The sequence below is a fragment of the Balaenoptera physalus genome, assembly GCF_965194825.1.
Source record: "Balaenoptera physalus genome assembly, chromosome: 13".
Taxonomy (NCBI): domain Eukaryota; kingdom Metazoa; phylum Chordata; class Mammalia; order Artiodactyla; family Balaenopteridae; genus Balaenoptera; species Balaenoptera physalus.
This window is the reverse complement of record NC_138892.1, coordinates 2973663-2994823: the sequence shown is the minus strand read 5'-3', so window position 1 is coordinate 2994823 and position 21161 is coordinate 2973663. Positions and strand designations below refer to the sequence as shown.

Here is a 21161-nt window from a genome sequence, read left to right as displayed (position 1 = left end):
GAGTGTGTGTGTGGAACTGTCGCTTTTTTCCTGGTGGCCAGTTGGCTCCACCTGTTTTAAGCTGGGTCTCCCGGGTCACGTGGGGCGGTTCAGGAAGCGGGCTGTTTACCTGGAAGCTTCCCTGGCGTGGCAGCCGGCCAGGCCCTGGGGAGCTGCCCCTGCCCGGCCTGCCCTCCACCTGCAGCCCGGCAGCCGGACATGGTGGCCCTGGGGGTGGTCCTGGACGCTTTGGTGTTGCTGCCCTGGGCCTGGGCTGGTGGCGGGCCACTTGCCGCATGGTTCTTGGTGCCGAGGTGGTGGTCGGTCCTATGAGAACTTGGCCCCCCCCAAAAAAAACACGTGCTTCTCCCGACTACCAGCCAGCAGGCGGCCCTGAGCGGGCGCTAGCTGGAGGGGGCCTAGGATTCAGCCTCCACGGCCGGGGTTAGGGCCTTGGTCAGGTCCCCTGTCCTCACTGTCCTGCTCTCCCCAGTGAGAGGCCCAGATCCCAGCCCTCCTAAGGGCTGCCCCGTGTTTTGTGTGTCTTCTGCAGAGCTCGCTGTACTCTTTACATGTAACATTTTAATCCTTGAAAGAGCTCTGCCAGAGGGCGGGGTTGTCCCTATATCTGGGGTTCAGAGATGGACCGCCCAGGGTCACACAGCTGACCAGACCCCAGGGCAGTCCAACTCCATACCTGGGCTCCCAGCCACACCCCAACCCGCCTGCCCAATCGCAGGCACCACGATTCTGCAAGAAGAAATGGGGCTGAGAGATTGGTACCAAACACCTTTTTCAAGGTGTAGGTTTTTCCTTTGTTGGCCACGTTTAGTATTGGGGATTGGATTAGTATTGGATTACTATTAGTATTTAGTATTAGATTATTTTTTTGTGCTGTGTTTTCCTGGGGAGGGAGGGAGAGAGGGAGGCAGGAAAGGAAGGGAAGGGATCAACTTGGCTAATAATTTAGTTTAAAGATTACAGTTTATTTGTCAGATTCCACTAGTTCCCAAGTAGCACTCAACGGGATAAAACATGAATGCGACTGAAATTTCTGTTCTATGAAATGGTTATCTGGCACAGAATGTGTTCGCATTTTTATGCATCAGTTTGATCAGTAACGGTGCTAATGGAACATAAGCCTCCTGTGTGCTAGGCCCTCTGCCAGGCGCTGGGAGCACGTACGGAATCTGGTACAGCTGTGGCCCCAGAGGCTCAGGCTGAGGTTGGCTGCTCACGGGACTAGCTGGCTTCCGGTGGGAAGGTTAGAGCCACAGCCTACTTTTAGGACCATCCCAGATGTTGTTTTGTTTACTTTTTTATCTGTCCATTCTCCTACCTGCCCCTGCATCCATCCACCCATTTATCCACTCACCCACTGATCCATCTATCCATCCATCCGTCCGCCCATCCATCCATCCATCCATCCATCCATCCATCCATCCACCCACCCATCTGCCCATCCATCCATCCATCCATCCACCCACCCATTGATCCATCCATCCACCTGCCCATCCATCCATCCATCCATCCGCCCATCCATCCATCCACCCACCCATCTGCCCATCCATCCATCCATCCACCCACCCATTATCCTTCCATCCACTTGCCCATCCATCCATCTATCCATCCGCCCATCCATCCATCCACCCACCCATCTGCCCATCCATCCATCCATCCACCCACCCATTATCCTTCCATCCACTTGCCCATCCATCCATCTATCCATCCGCCCATCCATCCATCCATCCACCCACCCATCTGCCCATCCATCCATCCATCCATCCATCCATCCATCCATCCACCCATCCACCCACCCATCGATCCATCCATCCACCGCCCATCCATTCATCTACCTGCCCATCCATCCATCCATCCGCCCATCCATCCATCCATCCGCCCATCCATCCATCCATCCATCCATCCATCCATCCATCCATCCATCCATCCATCCACCCACCCGCCCATCCACCCGCCCATCCACCCGCCCATCCATCCATCCATCCATCCATCCATCCACCCACCCACCCACCCATCCACCCACCCATCCACCCGCCCATCCATCCATCCATCCATCCATCCACCCACCCACCCATCCACCCACCCATCCACCCACCCATCCATCCATCCATCCATCCATCTGCCCACCTACCCTCCACTCAACATTTACTTGGACACATGCCCTGCTGCTCTCAGTCGAGCATGGTGAAGTTCCGGAGGCCTGCCGGGCCTAGTCTGTCCGAGCCTTTGCCCTCTAGGAACTGAGTCATATGGTAAAATCATATAAAGGCCCTGAGGGTGACCGCGCTGTGGAGACATCATAAGGAACCACACACCTCCCCAGAATGTGGCTCTGGAAATAGAACACCCGAACTGAAGCCTTGGCCTCTGGGAGAGCCTCTCCTGGAAATTCTGCCTCTGTCTCCCAGGGAGGGGGCCATGCCAGTGGAACAGGACCTGGGAGCCAACTCTTTCCCCACCCCCAGTCCCAGCTTCAGCCCAGCAGTGTCCCTTCTGTCGCTGAGACCCTTGGTGGAGCAGATGAGGGTAGGGGGCGGAGGAGAATCTCCTCTTTAAACACCTTTCTGAATTGATGAAGACTGAAGAGACACTATTGCCCCTAAAAGTCCGTAAATCTTAGGTCCAGAGTACTTGACGGTGACCCTTTAACATTCCTGAAAACACAAGGAAAGTGTCCTAACGCCGGGCGATTTACAGCCTGGGTCTTACTGGAATCAGGAGGCAAAAGCCCTGCCGTGCAGCTAGTTCATTAGTTTTGAACAGTTTCCAGGAAGAAGCTTGCACTTTAAACCTCACTGTCGGGGCACTTGCCCTGTAGCTCAGTGGACAGTGTCCCCCTGGAGGGATGTTTACGCAGCGCCCAGTGTCTGGGAAGCAGGGGGCTTGAATCACAGAGCCGGGCCTGGGGAGCCTGGGGTCCCTTCCCGGCCGTCCTGTCTGCAGGGTCCCCTCGGCCCCGCGTGCTCTCTGCTGCGCGTTCTGGACCTGCACACGCAGGAAGGGCCCTGCCTGGAGGAACCTGCCCAGGGCTCGGTCCCTGGGGCCTGGCAGAGACCGGGAGGAGGCGCGGGGGGCCTTGGCATCCAGGAGACACGGGAGAGCCTCGCGGCTCACTGCCCCGACGCGTCCTCCTCCCCTCACGTGTGTCCTGCTCCGCGGCCTCCCGGCCTCCCGCCAGAGTTGGCCCTTTAGTCGGAGGTTTCCGAGGCCCCTGCCCCATCGCTCCGGGTCAGGCCAGATGCCCCTGGACGGAGGGTCTCAGGGCATCGTGTGCTTGGAGGGGTGGGAGGCGCAAACCTTTCGCCAGCACCCAGGGTAAGGGTGTTCTAAAATATCACTGCCTTTGGCTTCTTTCGTAGAAAAAGAGCCCGAGCCGCCCAATCCCCATCCCTCCCCCTCCCCGCAACCTTCCTGAGCCGGGGCTTCTGTCTCCTTTCAGGGCTTCTGTCTCTTTCTGTAGGTCAGAGCTTCGCACCGGGGCTGCCAGAGGCCCTCGGTGGAGCTGCGCATTGTAAGTGAGCTGTAAGGGGACATTTGTGACCCCAGAGTTCCTCTCCCGGAGTTTGTCTACTCATCCTAGAAGGTTCTTTCCCCTTCTCCCGAGGGGAAAAGGCCCTTTTGCCTGCAGGATAAAGGCAAGCGGGGGGGTGAAGGGCGGAGTAAGGCAGCTTCTGCTCACCCAGGGCCCACCAGCCCCACCTTCCGGGCACCGCTGGGAGGGCTCAGGAGGTGACGGCAGCCGGGAGGGGCCCCCAGGAAGGTGAGACGCAGGTGCAGGGGAGCCTCGTGCCCACCGGCCAGTGCCCCTCCTCGGGACCTCCTTCTTGGTCCCGTGGATGTGGCCCGACCGGCACACGGTCTCCTACACGCTCAGCTCCCGCGGACTCTGGAGCGCATGGGTGTCGCTGTCAACCAGGTCACTGCAGGGGGACGCGTGCAGGTGCCCAGACACGACTTCAGTGGCTGAGATCCTGGGCTTTGGAGTCAGGGGAACGGAGCGTTTGGTGCAGCCGAAGCCCCGCTGTGTAGACGGGGGGTTGTAAGGGAACTGCGGGGGAAGGGGCGCGGACGTTGTAGGCGCACACCAGCCGTGGGCTCTGTGCATTTGCCTCGTTCTCCCAGCAGCACCACGAGGTCAGCGCTGTCGTCATCCTATTTACAGCTGGGGCGGGTGAGGCACCCAGCTCACCCCCTAGAGAGGGCAGCGCCGGCGGTTGGCACGGGCAGCCTGGCCCCAGAGCCTCCACTCACACCCCCTGCAGAAGGGCGGCTCGGGCGGGCTGGGGAGGTGTGGTCCCTCTGCCGAGGGGCCAGCGTCGTCACTGACGCCACCAGGTGACTGCTGGGCCCTTCACACAGGGCCTGAGCCGGGGGACACCTAGCAGGGAGGCCCTCACCTGCCCCAGGTCGCTGTGAATTCACTTGTTCAAAGTTTCAAAAGTCTATAAACGTCTCAGCAAGTTATTGGATTGTTGGCAAACTGATTCTAAAGCTTATAGGAAGGAGGCAAAAGACCCAGATGGCCCAGACAATATTGGCGAAGAGCAAAGATGGAGGGTGCCGCTGCCCAGCACGCAGATGGACCGTGAGGCTGCAGACATCAAGATGTTACCCAACGCACGTTCGTGCACCCGACGTGCAGTGAGGCCAGACAAACCGAGACGGCGGCGTGTGGAGTGAAGAAAGGTTTATTACAGGGCCATACAGCGAAAACGGGTGGCTCCTGCTCAAAAAGACTCCAAAAACCCAAACTCCCCAAAGGGTTTCAGCGAAGCGTGTTCAAAGGCCAGGTGAGGGAGGGTGTGGTCGCAGGGTGTGTGGCTAAAGAAGAGACACGCAGATCACTGGAACATAACAGAGAGCCCGGAAATAGGCCCCGTAAACGTAGTCAGCGGGCCTTTGACGAGGGGGCAAAAGCAACACGACGGAGCAGAGGTGGCCACTCAGCACGGGGTGCTGGAACAGCTGGCTGTCCCCGTGCGGAAAGCTGAGTCCAGACACAGACCTGCCACCTTTGCTAGACGAACCCAGCGTGGATCACAGACCCACATGTAAGACGCAGAACTTACGAAGCTGCTGGAAGTCGACCTAGGAGACAACCTAGGTGGCCGTGGACACGGTGATGCCTTTTTAGCTACAACACCAAAGACGCGATCCTGGTAAGCTGGACTTACTCAGATGAAATCTGCTGCTCTGCGAAGGACAGTGTCAAGGGCGTGAGAAGACAGAGCACAGAGTGGAGGGAAACATTTGTAAAACGTGTCTGGTAAAGGGCTGTTATCCATGTAAAATGCCCCTTTCGTGCCTCCAGGCCCCTCCCAGGAGCCCACCAGGAGGGCCTGGGTGGCTTTGAGTCCACTTGCCACCCTCAGAGGCGATTGTGTGCACGCGCGGTGCTCTCACGCCCCCGTGGTCCTGGGCGCTCTCCCCACATCTCACAGGGTGGCCCCAGCACGCGCTGGCGTGAAAGCGGGCCTTGCGGGCTGAGCCACGCTGCGCGTTTTCCCTCCTGGCCTCCCGGGCAGCGGGAAAATCAATGTGAGAACATACTTGGACAGCTCGGGAAATTTAATCAGCTTTACAATGTGTAGGACAAAGAAAATATCATTTTGCTGGTGAGTCTGTGAAACCAGCTCTGCTGCAAGTCGATACTACCGGCGGTCCGGGTGCAGCCTCTGTGAGTGTGGATCACGGTCGTGGAACATGCTGGTTCCGTGGGTCCAGCCGTGGCCCTGCTGGCGGCCTCTCTCCCCGGTGGGCGAAGGGCTCGTGTCTCAGCTGTCATCTGGGCGGAGAGTCTTCCTGGGGACTGGGGGAGGTCACCGAGGGGGTGTGCCTGGAGGTCTTGGTGGTCTCCGGTGGGCTTCCTGGAAGGCCCCCACCTCCCTGGGGTTTAGGAGGACCCTGAGCTCGTGGGAGCCGTAAGGCCACCGTGTGGTGGCTTTCCCAGTGGTCTGTCTCTCTGAGCTCAGCCACTTGCAAAAGGGAAGAGCAGTGTCTCCACTGGCCAGCCCCGGGGTTCCTTCTGGGCCCCCTGGCTGTTTCGGGGCAGGCTGAAGAGTGGTCGGGGCCCCGAGTGTCCCCATCAGGCTGAGGCAGCCCATCTCATGGGACCCTGTTGTCCCCTGTCCCACCGTCAGCCCCAGCTTTTCCCGTCTCCTTGGGCATCTGCCAGTTGTGACTGCGTGCCGGGCGCTGTGGAGGGCGCCCTGCTCCAGAACCTGGGGCTCTGTTACCTTCGTCTGAGGAGTGTGGGAGTCACCGTCTGTAGACCCTGGAGATAAATGTCTCCTTTAGGGCCTTTCTTGGGAAGGAAGTTGCCCCCCTCCCCCAGGGGCCCTGGGCCGGCCTGCAGCACATCTCGGCGCTCAGGTCGGGTGGCCGGGGATGGGCTCTCGGGGTGCACGCGGGACCTGACGGTCGTGGGAAACGCCAGGGGACACCCTTGGAGGAGGAGCTGAATGTTGGTGTCTCTCAAGGGGAGAGCGGCCTGGGTGGGCTTGGAGCCGACCAGAGCCAAGCCCCAGGGACCCTAGCCTGCAGGTGTGGGCTGTAGGCCCAGCACCAGCGCCAGCTGTTCGGTGGCTTGCGGAGAGCAGAGTCGCTGGGGGACGGTTTTCATTTTCAAGATGAAGCTGGTGTTGCGGCCGTGCTGGTGATGGATTGGGGGGTGGGCTGGGAAACCAGGGGGCCCCGCGGTCATCCACCAAAGAGTGGTGGTGGGCTGGGCTGGGGTGCGAGCGAGGCAGGGTGGGAGGGCCCGGGGAGCCGGGGTGGGCTGGACCCGGGAGGGAGGGCTCGGTCCTGGGAGCAGGGGTCTTACTGCCGTGGCGAGGGCACCATGTGTGCGGGCTGTGTGCCCCCGTCTGTGGAGGGAGGGGGAGGGAGGGGACATGTTTAGTTTGGGAGCCCTTACGTGGTCGTGTGATGGCGAGCGGCTTACAAGTGCAGAGGGGTGCAGGCAGCCACAGGACATGCAAGGATGGGGTTCAGGGACAGCTGGGGGGGTGGGGACACGGGTGTGGGTGACCCTGGCTCCAGGGAGGGCGGCCGCCCGCCCTGAGAGGCCTGGCAGGGGGAGGGTTCACCAAGGAGACTGGCAGGGTGCCCGGGGGCATGGGCGGTGATCTGCAGGCAAGGTGGGGTAAGGGGGTTTTAGGAAGGGGGGGTCAATAGGGAGGACCGACACTGGGGAGACACTGGACATGGGGAGAGGGCCACATGTGGGGAGCCACGTGGGCTGGCACCGCTGGGCTGACGCCGTCCCTGCCCCAGAGCCCGGCAGGGTAGCCCCCGGGGACGTGGGAGGCTGTGGGAGCTGCCGCTAGCCTGTGCAGGCAGCACCCGCAGGGCTGGGGGGCGGGTTCAGACGGCAGCCCGCAGCAGTCCCCGCCCTCCGCCTCCCTCCCGTGACCCCCTCCTCTGATTTCTCGGTGGGGGGGGTAACAGCTGGCGCCACCTCCAGGCTCCCAAGCCTTCTGCACGGCGCCTTCCCTCTGCCCGTTTGGAAGGGGCATCTCTGCTGCGTGTAGATAAACATGGGCCTGGGGCCTCTCCCCCCTAAGTGGATGTCCTTCCCGACCGGGCGTTCTCGAGGGGCCTCCATGGACGGCATCTCCATCTCTCCATCGCACCCCGTCTGCGACCAGCCGCCCGGCCCTCCAGCCCGCGAAGCGGAGAGGTCCCTGCGGGATGGAGCCGGCTCTAACTGCCGTGCCAGGATTTTAAATATCCTCTGTGTGCTGATCAAACGCCTCTCAGCCGTGCGCATGAAGCGCAGAGCTCGCTCGATTGGGGCGCTCATGTCAAGCTTGTGTTGTCAGTACCCAAAGGTGTTTTCTCTTTAGAATCCCTTTTTTGACAAAGAAATATGAAATTAATTGCAAGGAAAGCGCACCCCCCAGAGTCCTCAGAAGATCGCTCTCTGCGGTGTCACCTTCCATGTCCTACCTTATGGAGGTCTGTCACCAGCCAGTGGGTCAGCCTGGCAGCTGGCTGTCCACCCCAGCCAGCTGTCACCGTCCTTCTATTTTTAGCCCTGGTTTGGTCCAGAACTTGACAAGATTTTCAAACTAATAACTGGATTGTCAAAGGAATCAGCTGTCACAGGACCATCTGGGAGGGCGGGGAGAGGGAGGGAGGCAGGAAGCAGCCCCAGGGGGCCCAGCACGGCCCTGATGGCCTCCAACTGCCCAGCCCCTCCCGGAAGGCGTTAGGGCCCGAGCCTCCCCGCCTCCCCGCCCCCCGAGACAGCAGGGGCTCTGTCTTCCTGGACGCCGGGGTCCGAATCTGGTGGGGACGCAGGATTGGACGTGGCGAGTCGGGCCCCCGAGCGAGCATCCGCCTGGGAGGAGCCGCGAGCCGGGCGGACTGACCTTTGCAGGGCCGCCTTCACGTCTGCTGAGCGTCAGGTTGAGTTCTGTATTCTTTGATCTCCTGGCTAAAGGGCATCGAGTGTGATAGGTTAAAAATAAGGGAAATAAGGGTGAACTTTTCATAGGTAATTTTCATACTAGGGCCTCTGGGGCCGTGGCTGGTGCAGGGGGGGTTGTGCCAGTGGAGCGGGACAGGGCCTTCATAGCATCATAGCCCTGCTTGCGCCCAGCTTCCTCCTGCCCACCCGGGGGGCTTCCCGAGGCCTTATCCTCTGGTCAGCTCTCAGCTCTAGGAGGAGGGACCAGGTCAGAGCCTCGGCTGTCTGACCTCCAGCCCAGGGCTGCCGGGTCCCAAGGAGGCGTCCTTTAAGTGTTGGGGGGAGAGCAGGGGGGCACATTTGAGGGGGGCAGCCCCCTCTGAGCACGTGGCCTCTCAGAGAGGCAGGGTCTTGCAGAGGTCAGGTTCAGGGCTCAGGAGGGTAGCCCTGGGGGAAGCAGCCCTCCCAGCGCCAGGCGTGAACTGAACGGTCACTAAGATTCCTGGGGTCCCAGATTCCTCTTTCCCAGGTGGGGTGTGTGGGAGCCCCGGGATTGGTCGTAGACATGGGGAGGAGGAGTGGGAGCCCCGGGATTGGTCGTAGACACGGGGAGGAGGAGTGGGAGCCCCGGGATTGGTCGTAGATATGGGGAGGAGGGGTGGGAGCCCCGGGATTGGTTGTAGACACGGGGTGGGGAAGGGAGGGAGCCCCGGGATTGGTCATAGACATGGGGGGGAGGGGGGAGCCCCGGGATTGGTCAGAAGGTCAGCGTGTGGCCTGGTGCTTGGCACAAAGTGAACTCTGGGCCCAGGGCAGTTCATGGTTGACCACTGACTCGAGGGACGGCCCTGGGACCTTCTCTGAGTGGTGACCCCCGAGGTTCATGTTTGTCCTTGCCTGTAGCATGCCCTTGCCTGTAGCAGCCGTCGCCACGCAGGGGACAGAGCCCGGCCTGCTCCTGCAGACCCCGTCGTGTGGCCCAGGGCAGGGTCCCGTCTCCCCACGCCGACGGGAAGGTCCTGGCCGAGGGAGCAGAGGGAGTGGGTGGAGGCGCAGAAAGGAAAGAGCCGCGGGCTGGACGGTCACGCATGACTCCAGGACCACGTGTCAGACGCACGCCAGCTTCCCGGCTCATGGCGCCGTGCCCGCCCCGTCCCCCACCCCCGGGGGTGCCCGGGGAGGCCCGGCCAGGAGCCCCCGAACCATCAGAATTGCCCGGTAACCCGCTGCTGTCAGCGCTGCCGGCAGTCGCCGCAAACCCGCTTCAGCGTAATTTAATCTCGGCTCCTTTTTTTCTTCCCTTTTACACATGTACTGACCAAGAACAGGTATTTTATGTTGAACGTGGATTCAAGCCCCAGCAGCCCCTGCACGGGCAGGAATACAAATGACCTGGCCTTGCACTGGCTGCCGGGCACTGGGTTTGGGCCTGGACCGTGACCTTTGACCTTTGGAGTGCGTGGTCCCTGGAGACTCGCCCGGGTGGGCAGGGGGGCGGTAGGCTGGCCACGTGGGCCCAGACCAGCACATCCGCCCACAGAGGGCAGGCCCGGGCGCAAGGTGCCATGCAGATTCCAGCTGCGGCCGCTTTGTGTGACCACCACTCTCGTCGTCTGAGGTCCTGGTAGCCGGGGCCACGGCCACGACCACGACCACAACGAGGGTGGTGGCGGCCATGGTGGCAGCTCCCGTGTGCCGGGCGTCCTGCTGAGCTTGTGTGCGCTGGGTCCTCAGGTCCTCGGCACAGCCCTGGCAGGAGCTGCCTGGCACCTCTGAGGCGGTGACGCCCCCAGGGCCCACTGGGTGTCAGTGGGATGATGGTGACATGGAGATGATGGACCACAGGGCCACTCCTGCACTGAGCATGGCTGAGTCACTGCCTCTCGGACCCTCCCAGCCTGGAGGTCACTCCTGTCACTGCCCCCGCCCGGCAGACGCAGCCTTGGCTTCCAGAGTTCCCAGCCGCCTGCGCTCTGACGTCGCCCAGCCTTGCGGGGACAGACCCGCCTGCTGCACAGGCGCCAAGCCACCCAGGCCCTGGGCCAGGCTTCCTGCCTCCCCCGCCTCGGTCTCCTCGCCTGGAAGGCTGAGGATGTGGGAGAAATGCCCGAGGCCCCAGCCTTGCCCACCCCAGCCTGCGTGTCCCCACGGCCACCCCAGGTGGCACCCAGGGCCACCCTTCCGCGGCCGGTCGGGGCTCCCCAGCGGCAGGTTTGCTGGCCGAGCTGCACAAATTGACTGTCGGAACGTGGTGGAGAAGTGAATTAAACCAATTAGGCCTGTCACCTGCCCATGTCAGCGCAGGGGTTACTGTTTCTTCTTCTCAGTTAAGGGGAGAAAATAATCAGAGTTCGCAACTGGGCCTTCAGCCCCGTCATGATTAATTCACTGGTCTCTGCGCGTGGCCAGGCTGTAAACTCCTGGCCTCAATGTGCTCTGCCACGTGCGCGGAGCCGGCCTTGACCTCGGAGCCTTGGCGTGAGTCCTGTGCCCGAGGGTCCGCAGAAGGGGGCGTGGTCGGCACCGTCGCGGCCGCTGCCCCGGAGCAGGGGGGCTGTGTTGGGTGTAATCAGAGCAGCGCTGTCCGCTGGAGAGGAACGCCCGCCACGAGGGAGGGCTTCTGGGAGCCTCGCAGAAAAGGGAAAACCAGCGAGATTAATATTTTATTTAACCCAGTACATCTATATATAACATTATCTTTCAACATGTGATCGATATTAAAGTTAAGAAACATTTTGCAGACTTCTGTTCAGGCCAAGTATCTGAGATCTGGAGTGTCATCTACCCACATCTCCACCGAGACCCCCATAGTGGGGGGACAGACGGGGGGCCGCGTCGAGAGCCGCCCGCTAGTCACGCCTGGTTGGACCCCTGCGCAGGGCTGAGCGTTGTTCTCCTCGTAACCCTTCGTCTGGCCCCCGAGGGCAGAGCCGGCCGTGTGATGGCGCGTGTGCCCTGACGCAGAGGCAGGTGGAGTGAGGGGACCTGTCTGCCTTGCCCCCAGAGCTGCTCCTCCCGTAATCGACTATTTGGGGCCGTTTTGATGACACGCAGTGCCTCTTGTCTCCGACGTCGGAACTGGACGATCCAGTCCACAGGCGCTCCTTGAAGTCCCCTCAAAAGGATCCCACGCGGCTCCCTGGTCGGGGTCCTAGCCACAGCCCGTAGGTCGACACGTGCGGCGTGTTTCCTTCCTCAAGATGCCGGCGCTGCCTCCTCTGAGCTGTCAAGGGAGGATGCCGTTTCGTCTTGAGCTTGTTTGTCAAACTCCCTGGCGTTTCCCACGGATAGGAATTTATTCGGCACAAACGCCACTACTGCTGCCGTGACGATCACCACCACCGCGAACAGTGATTGAAGACTAATTGAATAATAGCAGCAGCAGGTGACACTTATCCTGTGCTTTTTATATTCTGGCGCTGTTGGGAGCACTTTGCACAAATTAACAACCCAGAGAGGGAGGCGCCTTATTGTCCCCACTTACAGATGAGGAAACCGAGGCACAGAGAGCCAGGAGACCGGCACGGCTGAGTGGTGCAGGGCTGGATTGGAGCCCCGCGTTCAGCTTCCTTTACAAGTGTGCGTGCCTTTAGCCGACTGTGCCCTAGCGACTGTTCACAGGTCGTCACCGCGTGCTGTGTGCTTCATGTCGGGGACATGGGAACACGTGGAGCTGTTGATGTCACAGAGGAGAAGATCACCCCATGACGTAGGTGAGGTCACCAAGGATGTGCCTCCAGGGTTCTGTGGGGTCGTGGTGGGGGTGTGCTGGGCTTGGACCCGCCTCCTCTGTGTCTGGCTGTGGCCTTACTGCTGGGCTCACGGGAGCCTCTGCAGGGGGCCAACCAGACAGAGAACCTGGGGCCCTGAGACGGGACCCCCTGCCCACCTTTCTGGACGCCACTGTGTCACCATTTCGTCCTTCCTGGGAGGGACAAAAGAGATAGAGACAATCATACTTTGCAGATGGTAACGTAATTCCTCTCTCTGGAAAAAGGAAACTGTTTTGGCAAGAAGTCCCCAAAGCCGTAAACATTATTTGCTGTTTAACGTTGGAAGGCTCACCTCTTGGAACCTACCCAGAGGCAAAAGTCAGAGCGGGAAAGACCCTGTGGAAAAGATGTCCCCGGCAACAGCCCAGCCCAGGGCCCTGCCCTTCACCCTGCCCCCCGCTCTCCCCCACTGCCGTCACCCGCACGACGACGCCTGCAGGGCTACCTGTGGCTGGGGTGGTGCGGGCGGGGCCTCCGCAGCGGACTTCCTGGTAAAAGGGACCACCAGCCACGATCCACATGCTCGCGAGGTGACATCCAGAGTGTCCAGAGGACAGTCAAACCGCTCGTCATACTGAGACCCCGGGCAACCCGGGATGCTGGGCCTCTGACCTCTGCGGGGCCGGGTGCTGCGGGCCTCCAGACTCCGGGGTGACCGTGACCTTGCTGGGGGTTGAGAACAGCAGGCCTCCAGGCTGCGCGGTGGGGACGGCACCATCGCTACGGTCCCTGCCGGCCACCGTGGACAGCACGTGCCAGCGTGGGAGGGCACGATGACACAGGCCGATGGAGGGGGCGGTATGCCCCGGGCCGTGGCTTTGTTGCCGTGGTGGCATCTCGTGGATGTGGGAAGAAAAGAACCACAGGGACGCGACTTGTCTTTGATTCCTCACAACCTCAGTGTTGTGAGCAAACCTTCCTTTAACTTTTATTCTGCAGACGTGGTCGCAGCACTGTTTACAGAGAAGTTAAGATTAAAAACGGAATTGCCCTCACGGGCTGCTGGACCGGGCCCTCCCTGCCACCATCGCAGGGGATGGCGGGTCCCCTGGGGTGTGACCCAGTGACAGCATCGTGACCGATGGCCCTTTTCCCGAATGATGTGGCTAATAGATGTGCCGTGGCTCCCAGGTCGGAGGTGTCACTGCCTAGCTCGTAAATAAGACGGGCCTTTTAAAAAAAGAAATCTGCATTTAAGGGCGTGTTCGGCTGTGTCCCCTGCCTCTCGTAAAGGTCACCCGGACAGATTTTTCCTTCTTTAACATTGCAGGCTGCGGACCACCGGGCATTTCTATTCTCTCTCCGTCCACTGAACCTGGGGGACTAAATTAGATTCTGAAATTGAGTGTGCAGTAGAGTTGCTGAGTTACCGCAATGGGAGGGTATTGCTTCTCACCTTGCAAGTAGCGAGGTCATGATAATATGAAGCGAAGTGGATTAAAAATAAAACCAAAGGTATTTATTTACGACCTGCTCAGAATTGGACTGGCATCCGTGTAAGTTGCATCTAATGGAGAAAGACAGCAGATTGATGTTGATACGTCCCCGGGGACGTTCTGCCAGTGAAGTTTGCTCCATGAATTCAATTTAAAGGCCCCCAGAAAGTGTCCAAAATGCGAAAGGAAATGGGACCGAGGACGGGAAAGCAGCAACAGGGAAGCCGCACTGGCGGAGAGTCCCGACGCGTGGCTCTCCACTGGGGAGTGGGGAGAGGGCCGTGCGCTGGGAGGGGCGTCGTGAGGACAGCAGGCCTGGTACAGGCCCCCGCATCGCCGAGCGCCAGGCACTGGTGGCCCCGATGGGAGCTGGGGCCCTCGTCTCGATGGGGAACCTGGGGCCCCGAGGTGGTCAGCGGCTGGCCCACCAGCCGGGAGGCAGCACAGCCAGCACCTGAGCCCAGGCCTGGCTTCTGGGTCTGAGCCCCGAGGGCCCCCCGCGGCTGGGCTCTGGGCATCCCCGCCCGGATGGCCCTGGGCCCCAGAGTGCCGGGAGGCCGGGGGCGTGCGTGCGGCCCGGCTGTGTCGCGCTGCTGGCGCTGCCCTCCGCGTCCCAGCAGGCCTGGGAGCCTCCCGGGGGGCTTCCTCCTGGCTGCAGGGCGTGGGGCCCTCGGGCTCAAGCTGGGAGGGGACACGATTCTCGGGGGCTGGGCGGCCCCCCCGGCTCACCCCGCCGTGGGCCTGTGCGTTTCCTCAGGGCTCCTCCCGCGGGGGCCCCCACCCCGACACAGCTGGCTGCCCCGTCTGACCCAGGCTGTCTCTCTCCCCCCAGGAGCTGCTGCTCTTCCTCCAGAACCTGCCAACAGCCCACTGGGGCGACGAAGACGTCAGCCTGCTGCTGGCCGAGGCCTACCGCCTCAAGTTTGTCTTCGCGGACGCCCCCAATCACTACAAGAAATGAGCCCGGGCCCACCGCCGTGGCCTCCCCCGCCCCGGGCAGCACACCCCACTGCCGGCCGGCTGAAGGCCACGGCCGAGGAGAGGCCTTGCTGGAGCGGCTGGCCGGGACGTGGTCCAGGGCCTGGCGAGGGCTGGCGGCCTCTGTTTTCTGAGATACCAAAGAGAGCCAGGGAGGGTCCCGGCCACGCGGGGCCAGAGAGGGGCCGGGCGTCCCCCTCTCCCGACCCTGGAGCATCCTTGCCAAACGCCCACCTCGTGGAGCCCCCAGCCAGGGTGGCCTGAGAGGCAGACCGTCTCCGAGTGGCCCGCTGTCCGGGTGCCGGGGGCAGAGGGAGGTGGCAGCCATCTCCTTACCTACTTGGAAATGTAAACGTTCTATTCTGTTGAGCGAAAGAGAATAAAATGTAGACAAAGTCATAAGTGAGACGTTGCACTAACCTATGAAGTCTGTGCTCTCCCAGGCCTCTGACAGCCAGCCGGATTTCTGTAACTTCGTCACTTTAACGTTGCCGCGTACTTGCTCCCTTGGCTTAAACGTGGCTGGAAGGCAGGCGGCGAGCCCGGGGAGGCTCCGGCTGCGGCAGCTGGGAGCAGAGCGCGGCCTCGAGAAATGGCCTTACTTTCCATCCGTGACCTCTGGAAACAGAGAACCACCCCGGCTGGTCTGTCAAGGAGCCTGCGCGGGCGGGAGCCCTTCCGCCGGGTGGTGCCGGGCGTCGGGCGGACGCTCAGGCTCCAGCCACAGCCTCGCTCGCCTGGGCCACCTGGATAGGTGGGTCCGGACGCTCCTGCACCTGCACCCACACCACGGGGGCCGAGTGGCCCGGGCCCCTCCGCTCGCTGCGTCTCCGGGTGTGTTGTGGACCTGATCGCTGCTGCTGTGTGTTGGTCACTGGGGCCGTGAGCCCAGCTGCAGAAGGTGGCAGACTCGCCCTGCCCTGGGCTCTGCTGGGGCCCGTCCTGCTTCCCCCACATTGCCTGCCCCGGCCAGAGAGCACCTGTCACGGGCATGTCGCCTGTGGTGACGTGGACACCCCCGTGGAGCTCTAGGCCAGAGCCACAGCCACACAGGAGACAGGCTCCTGACCTCTGCCCCGGGCTTTCATCCACGCGCAGGCATCTCTTCCCACCACCTGCCAGCCCTCCCGGGGCAGCCCCGCCACCACCCGTCTCTGCACAGCCCAGGTGCCAGGCGGCTGCCCGGAGGCTGTGCAGCCGAGGATGAGAATACACAGATGCACGTGTGTGATGTGTGCGTTCCTTATTTTCGGCTCGTTACGTGTGCGTGGAAATCAGCACAAAATACTGTGCAAATGTCAGAAGCCCCCAAATCAGCGGAGGGCCCTGCTTGCCACAGAGCAGACGGAGAGCACACCGGCTGGCTGGTCCCTGCCCCCCACCCTGGCATCAGGGGTTCCTCCCCGCGCAAGGCCCCCGGCCCGCTGCTGCTTTCCTGCCGGGCGTCCAGTTCCACGAAGGCCCGTCCTGCTTAGACCCCGGGCACTGCCCACCGCGGCTCGGGTAGTCTGTGCAGCCCAAATGCTGGGGACACAGAAGATGTCCCCTGGAGGCAATTGTTTTTTCAAATAGGAAGCATCTACGAAGTTCAGTGAGGCTCTGAGCGTGTTTCCATGTGTATGTGAACCTGGAACTGAATGCAGGGGGTGTTGACGGGGTCCTTGGAGCCTGAGCCAATCAGTCTGAAGTGATTAGAGGCTGTTCTGTCTGGAATACAATGTGTGAAACACGGAATAAAGATGCAATGAAAATCCAGCCTTGGCCTTTGATTCAGGGGCGCTCCTGAAGGAACAGGGTGCCCTGGCCTGGTGCCGGGTCACACTTGGCTGTCTGGTCTGAGGCCGGGTGAGAGCTGAGAGCCAGGGGCACTGGCCCAGCCCTACAGCAGCCGCTGGACAGTCCGAGTTCTGGGCCTTTCCATACAGGCCGTCTGCAGCGTGCCAGGCCTGGCGTGGGGTGCAGCACCCACAGTCTTGCTGAAGCCCATCAGGGCCTCGTAGGGAGCTGAAGGTGCAGGCGGGCCAGACTCGGACTCGAGCTGAACCCCAAGCCCAGGCTGCACCGGCTGGGGGTCAGGATCGAGGCCGGCCCGGGACAGGAGGGGCCTCCCCATCTGGCCGCGGTCTGTCAGACGTCTACTTGGGGCAGGCACCCGGGTCTGGGGCCCACTTCTCCCCACTCCTAGGACCCAGGACACGCCCATCCGCCCTGCCCCCCGGCCCGGAGTGTCCAGCCCCCTCCTCAACCAGCCCCCATCCTCCCAGTGATTGGTGAAGCAAGGCCCCGTGAGCCCCGGTTTCTCAGGGCTGCTTTCGTGGTGCTCTGTCCTCCTCTGGGCACCCCATGTCCGCCGTTCACCCCCGCTGGGGGCCCCACAGGGCAGCACTTTGCTCTCTGCCGTCTTGGGATGAGGTTCCGTCCCCATGGGTGGGCTGGAGCCCCCCGGGGGGCGGGGGTCTGTTTACCTCTCCTCCCCGCACGAGCCTGTGTCGAGCTGGGCGGACCCTTGCAGACCCCCGGTGCCGGCTCGAGGCCGCAGGGTGGAGACACGCTGCCCACGGCCCTCGCCACAGTCAGGAGGTGGGAGATGCCAGGCTCCAGGTCTCAGCTCAGCAGTTGGTGGCGGCTGTCATTTGCTGTCTTTGTTGGTTGGTGTTCGTGGCCTAGCGGTTTGCCCCTCAGGCCCACTTTGGCGTCCTCGAGCCCCCAGGGGTGGCCCAAAGCCCAGGGGTCCGAGACGAGCCCCTGCCCCTGTGCGTCTCGCCCTGCCCGGCACCAGGAGGGGCCCTGCCTGTGGGCCCCACGGCTGAGAGGGAAGAGCGGGAGGCCGGGCCCTGGGGAGGTCTGGTGCCAGGGAGGGTGGGGCTCTGGGCGTGGAGGCCGGAGAGGTCTGAGCGATTTGTGCTTTTGGAGGGACTCACAGGGGGCGGGCGGGAAGGGCTTTCTTGCCGCGTCAACTGCGAATCTGAAATGGGAGCATGCCCCCTGTGTTTGAGCAGCCCGGTTCCCCGGGCCACGTGGAGGCGTCTCTGCAGGAAGGCGGGTCCCGGCTAAGCTGCACCGAGCCTGGGGCTGTGGGCCCGTCCACCCTGAGCTGGAGGTGTCCGCTGGGCCTGCAGCCCGGTGGGTCAGCTCTCAGGGCTGGTGTTCGGTGGAGTCTGCTGAGAGTGTTGGGCAGCTGGGCCCTCCCTGAGCCTCCCCGGTCCTGCCCGACCCAGCTGGCCCTCTCCCCTCTCGTCCCCTCTCGTCCCCTTCCCGCCAGTGCTACCCTAGCCCCATGGGGTCTGCCCCTCTCAGCTGCAAGGCCTTGTCTCACTAGTCCTGTAGCCTCACCCCACCCAGTCCCCGGCATGGAGAGGATCTTAACAAGGATGGCCGAGGGAGTGCTCGCAGCCACTCTGTGACCATGTGACCATGCATGAAGCATCTAACCCTTGAGCCCGTTCCAATGACAAACCGAGGCTAAAAAAACTATATACCCAGGTAAATTCCAGATGAATGGATTTAAATATTAAATAAATCCCCCCAAATACTCAAAATAGAAATAGATAGATATTTTTATCACTGGGAACGGTGAAAGGCTCTCTGAGCACAATGCCAGTGGCAAAAACAATAAAGGAAAAGACTGATGATAAACATCTATAGTATGCACCACGGAGAAATGCTGCAATGACCAGCAGAGCTCAAAAACCTCAATAAACAAAGATAAATGATAACAAGCCCAGCAAACATACCTGCAACCTAGGTGAGACAGGTTGAAATTCCTTAATATCTACCGAGTGCTTGAAAATAACTGGAAATAATTCTTGGAAATAAAAATGGGCACAGCACAGAAAATAGGCAATTCACAAAAGGAAGAGATACAAGTGCCTGACAAGATGGTCACATCATTCATAGTTTAAAAAAGTGAAACAGGGGCTTCCCTGGTGGCGCAGTGGTTGAGAATCTGCCTGCCAATGCAGGGGACACGGGTTCGAGCCCTGGTCCGGGAGGATCCCACATGCCGCGGAGCAACTAGGCCCGTGAGCCACAACTACTGAGCCTGCGCGTCTGGAGCCTGTGCTCCGCAAGGAGAGGCCGCGAGAGTGAGAGGCCCGCGCAACGCGATGAAGAGCGGCCCCCGCTCGCCACAACTAGAGAAAGCCCTCGCACAGAAACGAAGACCCAACACAGCCATACATACATACATACATAAAAAGAATGTAAGCAGACAAGAATCTCATTAAAAATATTAAAAAAAAAAAAAGTGAAACAGAAGTCACAAAACGTCTGACCAGCTGAGTGACCCTGGCTAAGTTTGCAGTAAGTTATTAACAGCAATAGAAAACCAGTCCACTCGTTCAGTCTTCCTATTTTTTCCGAAAGATTTGGCAATGATTTTTGTTGTTTTTACTTTAAAACCGTGATATATGCTAATAACAGCAGGCCACACAGCACAAACGTAGGAACAGTGAGTTGTCACAAGGCCGACACCAGGAGCCACTGTCACCATCAAGAAGTAGCACATGGCCCGTACCCACGGTGTCCCCGGGTGCCCCCTCCCCAAGCAAGATGCCACCCTGACTTCTGACACCATCGTGCGGTTTTGTTTGTTCCTAAACTGCGTTATCTGAAGGAATCACACGGACAGACTCTTGCAAACAACTTTTCGGTTAGTGAAGGTATCCCCGTGGTTGGGCGGCTGTGGTTCATTTTATCTATTGCTGTCGTTTTCTCTCCTCTGAGTGGATCACAATTTACCCATTCCGCTGTGGGTGGTGGACACTGGAGTTGCTTCCGTTTCGGAGCTGTTGTAAATACTGCTGCTCTGAACATCTGTGCGCACGTCCGTCGGGGGGACACGTGCCGGTTCTGTCGGGCGTGCATCTAGAGGTGGAATTCCACGGCCACGTGGGGTGGGTATCTTCCACTTTAGCAGATGATGCCAAACTGTTTGCCAAACTGGTTTTCCAGTTTACGTTTCCACCGGTGGGTTATGAGCGTCCTCGTTTCTTCACGTCCTCACTGCCAGCTCTTGGCGTGGTCAGCCGTAGCCATTCTCAGGGGGCTCATGTTACCTGCACCAGCCCGGTCCCCACTCCTGCTGAGAGTTCACACGGCCTCTCTCACAACTCCTGCTGTGGGGTGGCACCTGTTTCCGTCCTGCCACAGCCAAAACAGAGACCTGCTTAAGATGTCGTGTTGTGCGAATATCATAAACATTTTCTCATATAATTAAGATTCTTCAAAAACATGATTTTAACGACTGCATAATATTCTGTTGCATGGATTAACATAATTTGTTTATTCCCTTCCTGTACGTCAAGTTGCTTCCATTTTTTTTTCCTGTTGCAAACGATGCTGTGACACATCTCTGCTTTTCTCAACACTTATCCATCGTAGGTTTCTAGTAGTGGGATTCTTCGGTCGTTATTGCCAAATGGGCGAGTCGGCAAAATGACCACTGCCCTCCCATCCTTGGTGGCACCCACTCACCTGGTTTACTCGAGAACATCTCAGAAAATACAAGTTTAAGAAATTATTTTAAAATGGAAGGAGAACTTTTAGAAGAATAGAAATAGAGAGTGTAACTTCCAGGAGAGGAAAAAGAAAGCTAATGAACAAAACTGATCGAGTCAAGAGAAGATAGGAAAGGAGTTGGGGAGAAGCAAAGAAAAAATAGGGTAAGTAGGAAATACTAACATGGTCCAAGGAAGTTCAGATATGCAAGTGATCATGATAAAGAAATTACTTAAACTCACCTATTGAAAAAGATTCACATTATACTTTTTAAAACCCCCCATAAGATCCAACAATATACTATTTACATGAGATACACCTAAGACACAATGGCACAGGATTTGAAATAAGAGGATGAAAACAATAAATGTGAGAGAGATACTAACCAAAAGAAAGCGTGGCTGAGAATATCTATATTCCCCTAAAAGATATTTGAAGAGCATTCACAAGGACAAAGGGTTGTGTCCTATGATGAAGAGACGGCCTCGGTGAGTCATGGGCCTGAGTTAATAGGGCAACACGACCCCAACAGAAAGCAGAAAATGACCTTTCCACAGCATAAACGGATAGGTTAACACATCTCTTACAGAAAATGTGGACCAAGGGAAGAGAAAAGTTTTAAAAAGAGAGATTTAAATAAAAATGATGGTTTGATGTAATAGAATTTTGCTCTCCACAAAGAGATTACACATTTATTTCCAGCACGTGAAAAACATCTACAAATGTTTGGCCTTTGTAAGGGAGATTCCAGTAAACCCAAAGCCTCGTCAGTATACAGACCTATACGTTCTGTCCACAGTGCAATGATATTAGAAATCCAAACCAAGGAGAACATTTAAATGCCAAAGCCCCCATATACATATACATAATCATAAAAATAGAATCATACTGGAAATTACAAAATGATAGTGAAAGACTAAAATATCAAAACTTGTGGAGTGCAGCTAAAACAGTAAGTAGACGAGACTTTATAGCCTTACATGTTTTATTGAAAGACAAATATTTAAAAGAATTTAGCTCAACATTCAACTTAAGGTGGAAGAAGAATAAGAGAGCAAAAGT

The 21161-nt window shown here is 59.1% G+C and overlaps 1 protein-coding gene across 3 annotated transcripts in view; it reads left to right on the top strand.

The window, feature by feature from the left end:
* The window catches only part of TBC1D22A (TBC1 domain family member 22A), a 320481-nt gene extending 304126 nt beyond the window's left edge, over nucleotides 1-16355 (top strand). For 2 of the 3 annotated variants that reach the window (XM_082422201.1, XM_082422202.1), the window contains exon 12: nucleotides 14455-16355. In XM_082422201.1, coding sequence (XP_082278327.1) covers nucleotides 14455-14864 — 410 coding nt within the window. In that variant the 3' untranslated portion in view covers nucleotides 14865-16355. The remainder of the gene's footprint in view (nucleotides 1-14454) is intronic. The other variant, XM_082422203.1, reaches the window with a different exon arrangement.
* The last annotated feature ends 4806 nt before the right edge of the window (nucleotides 16356-21161 follow it).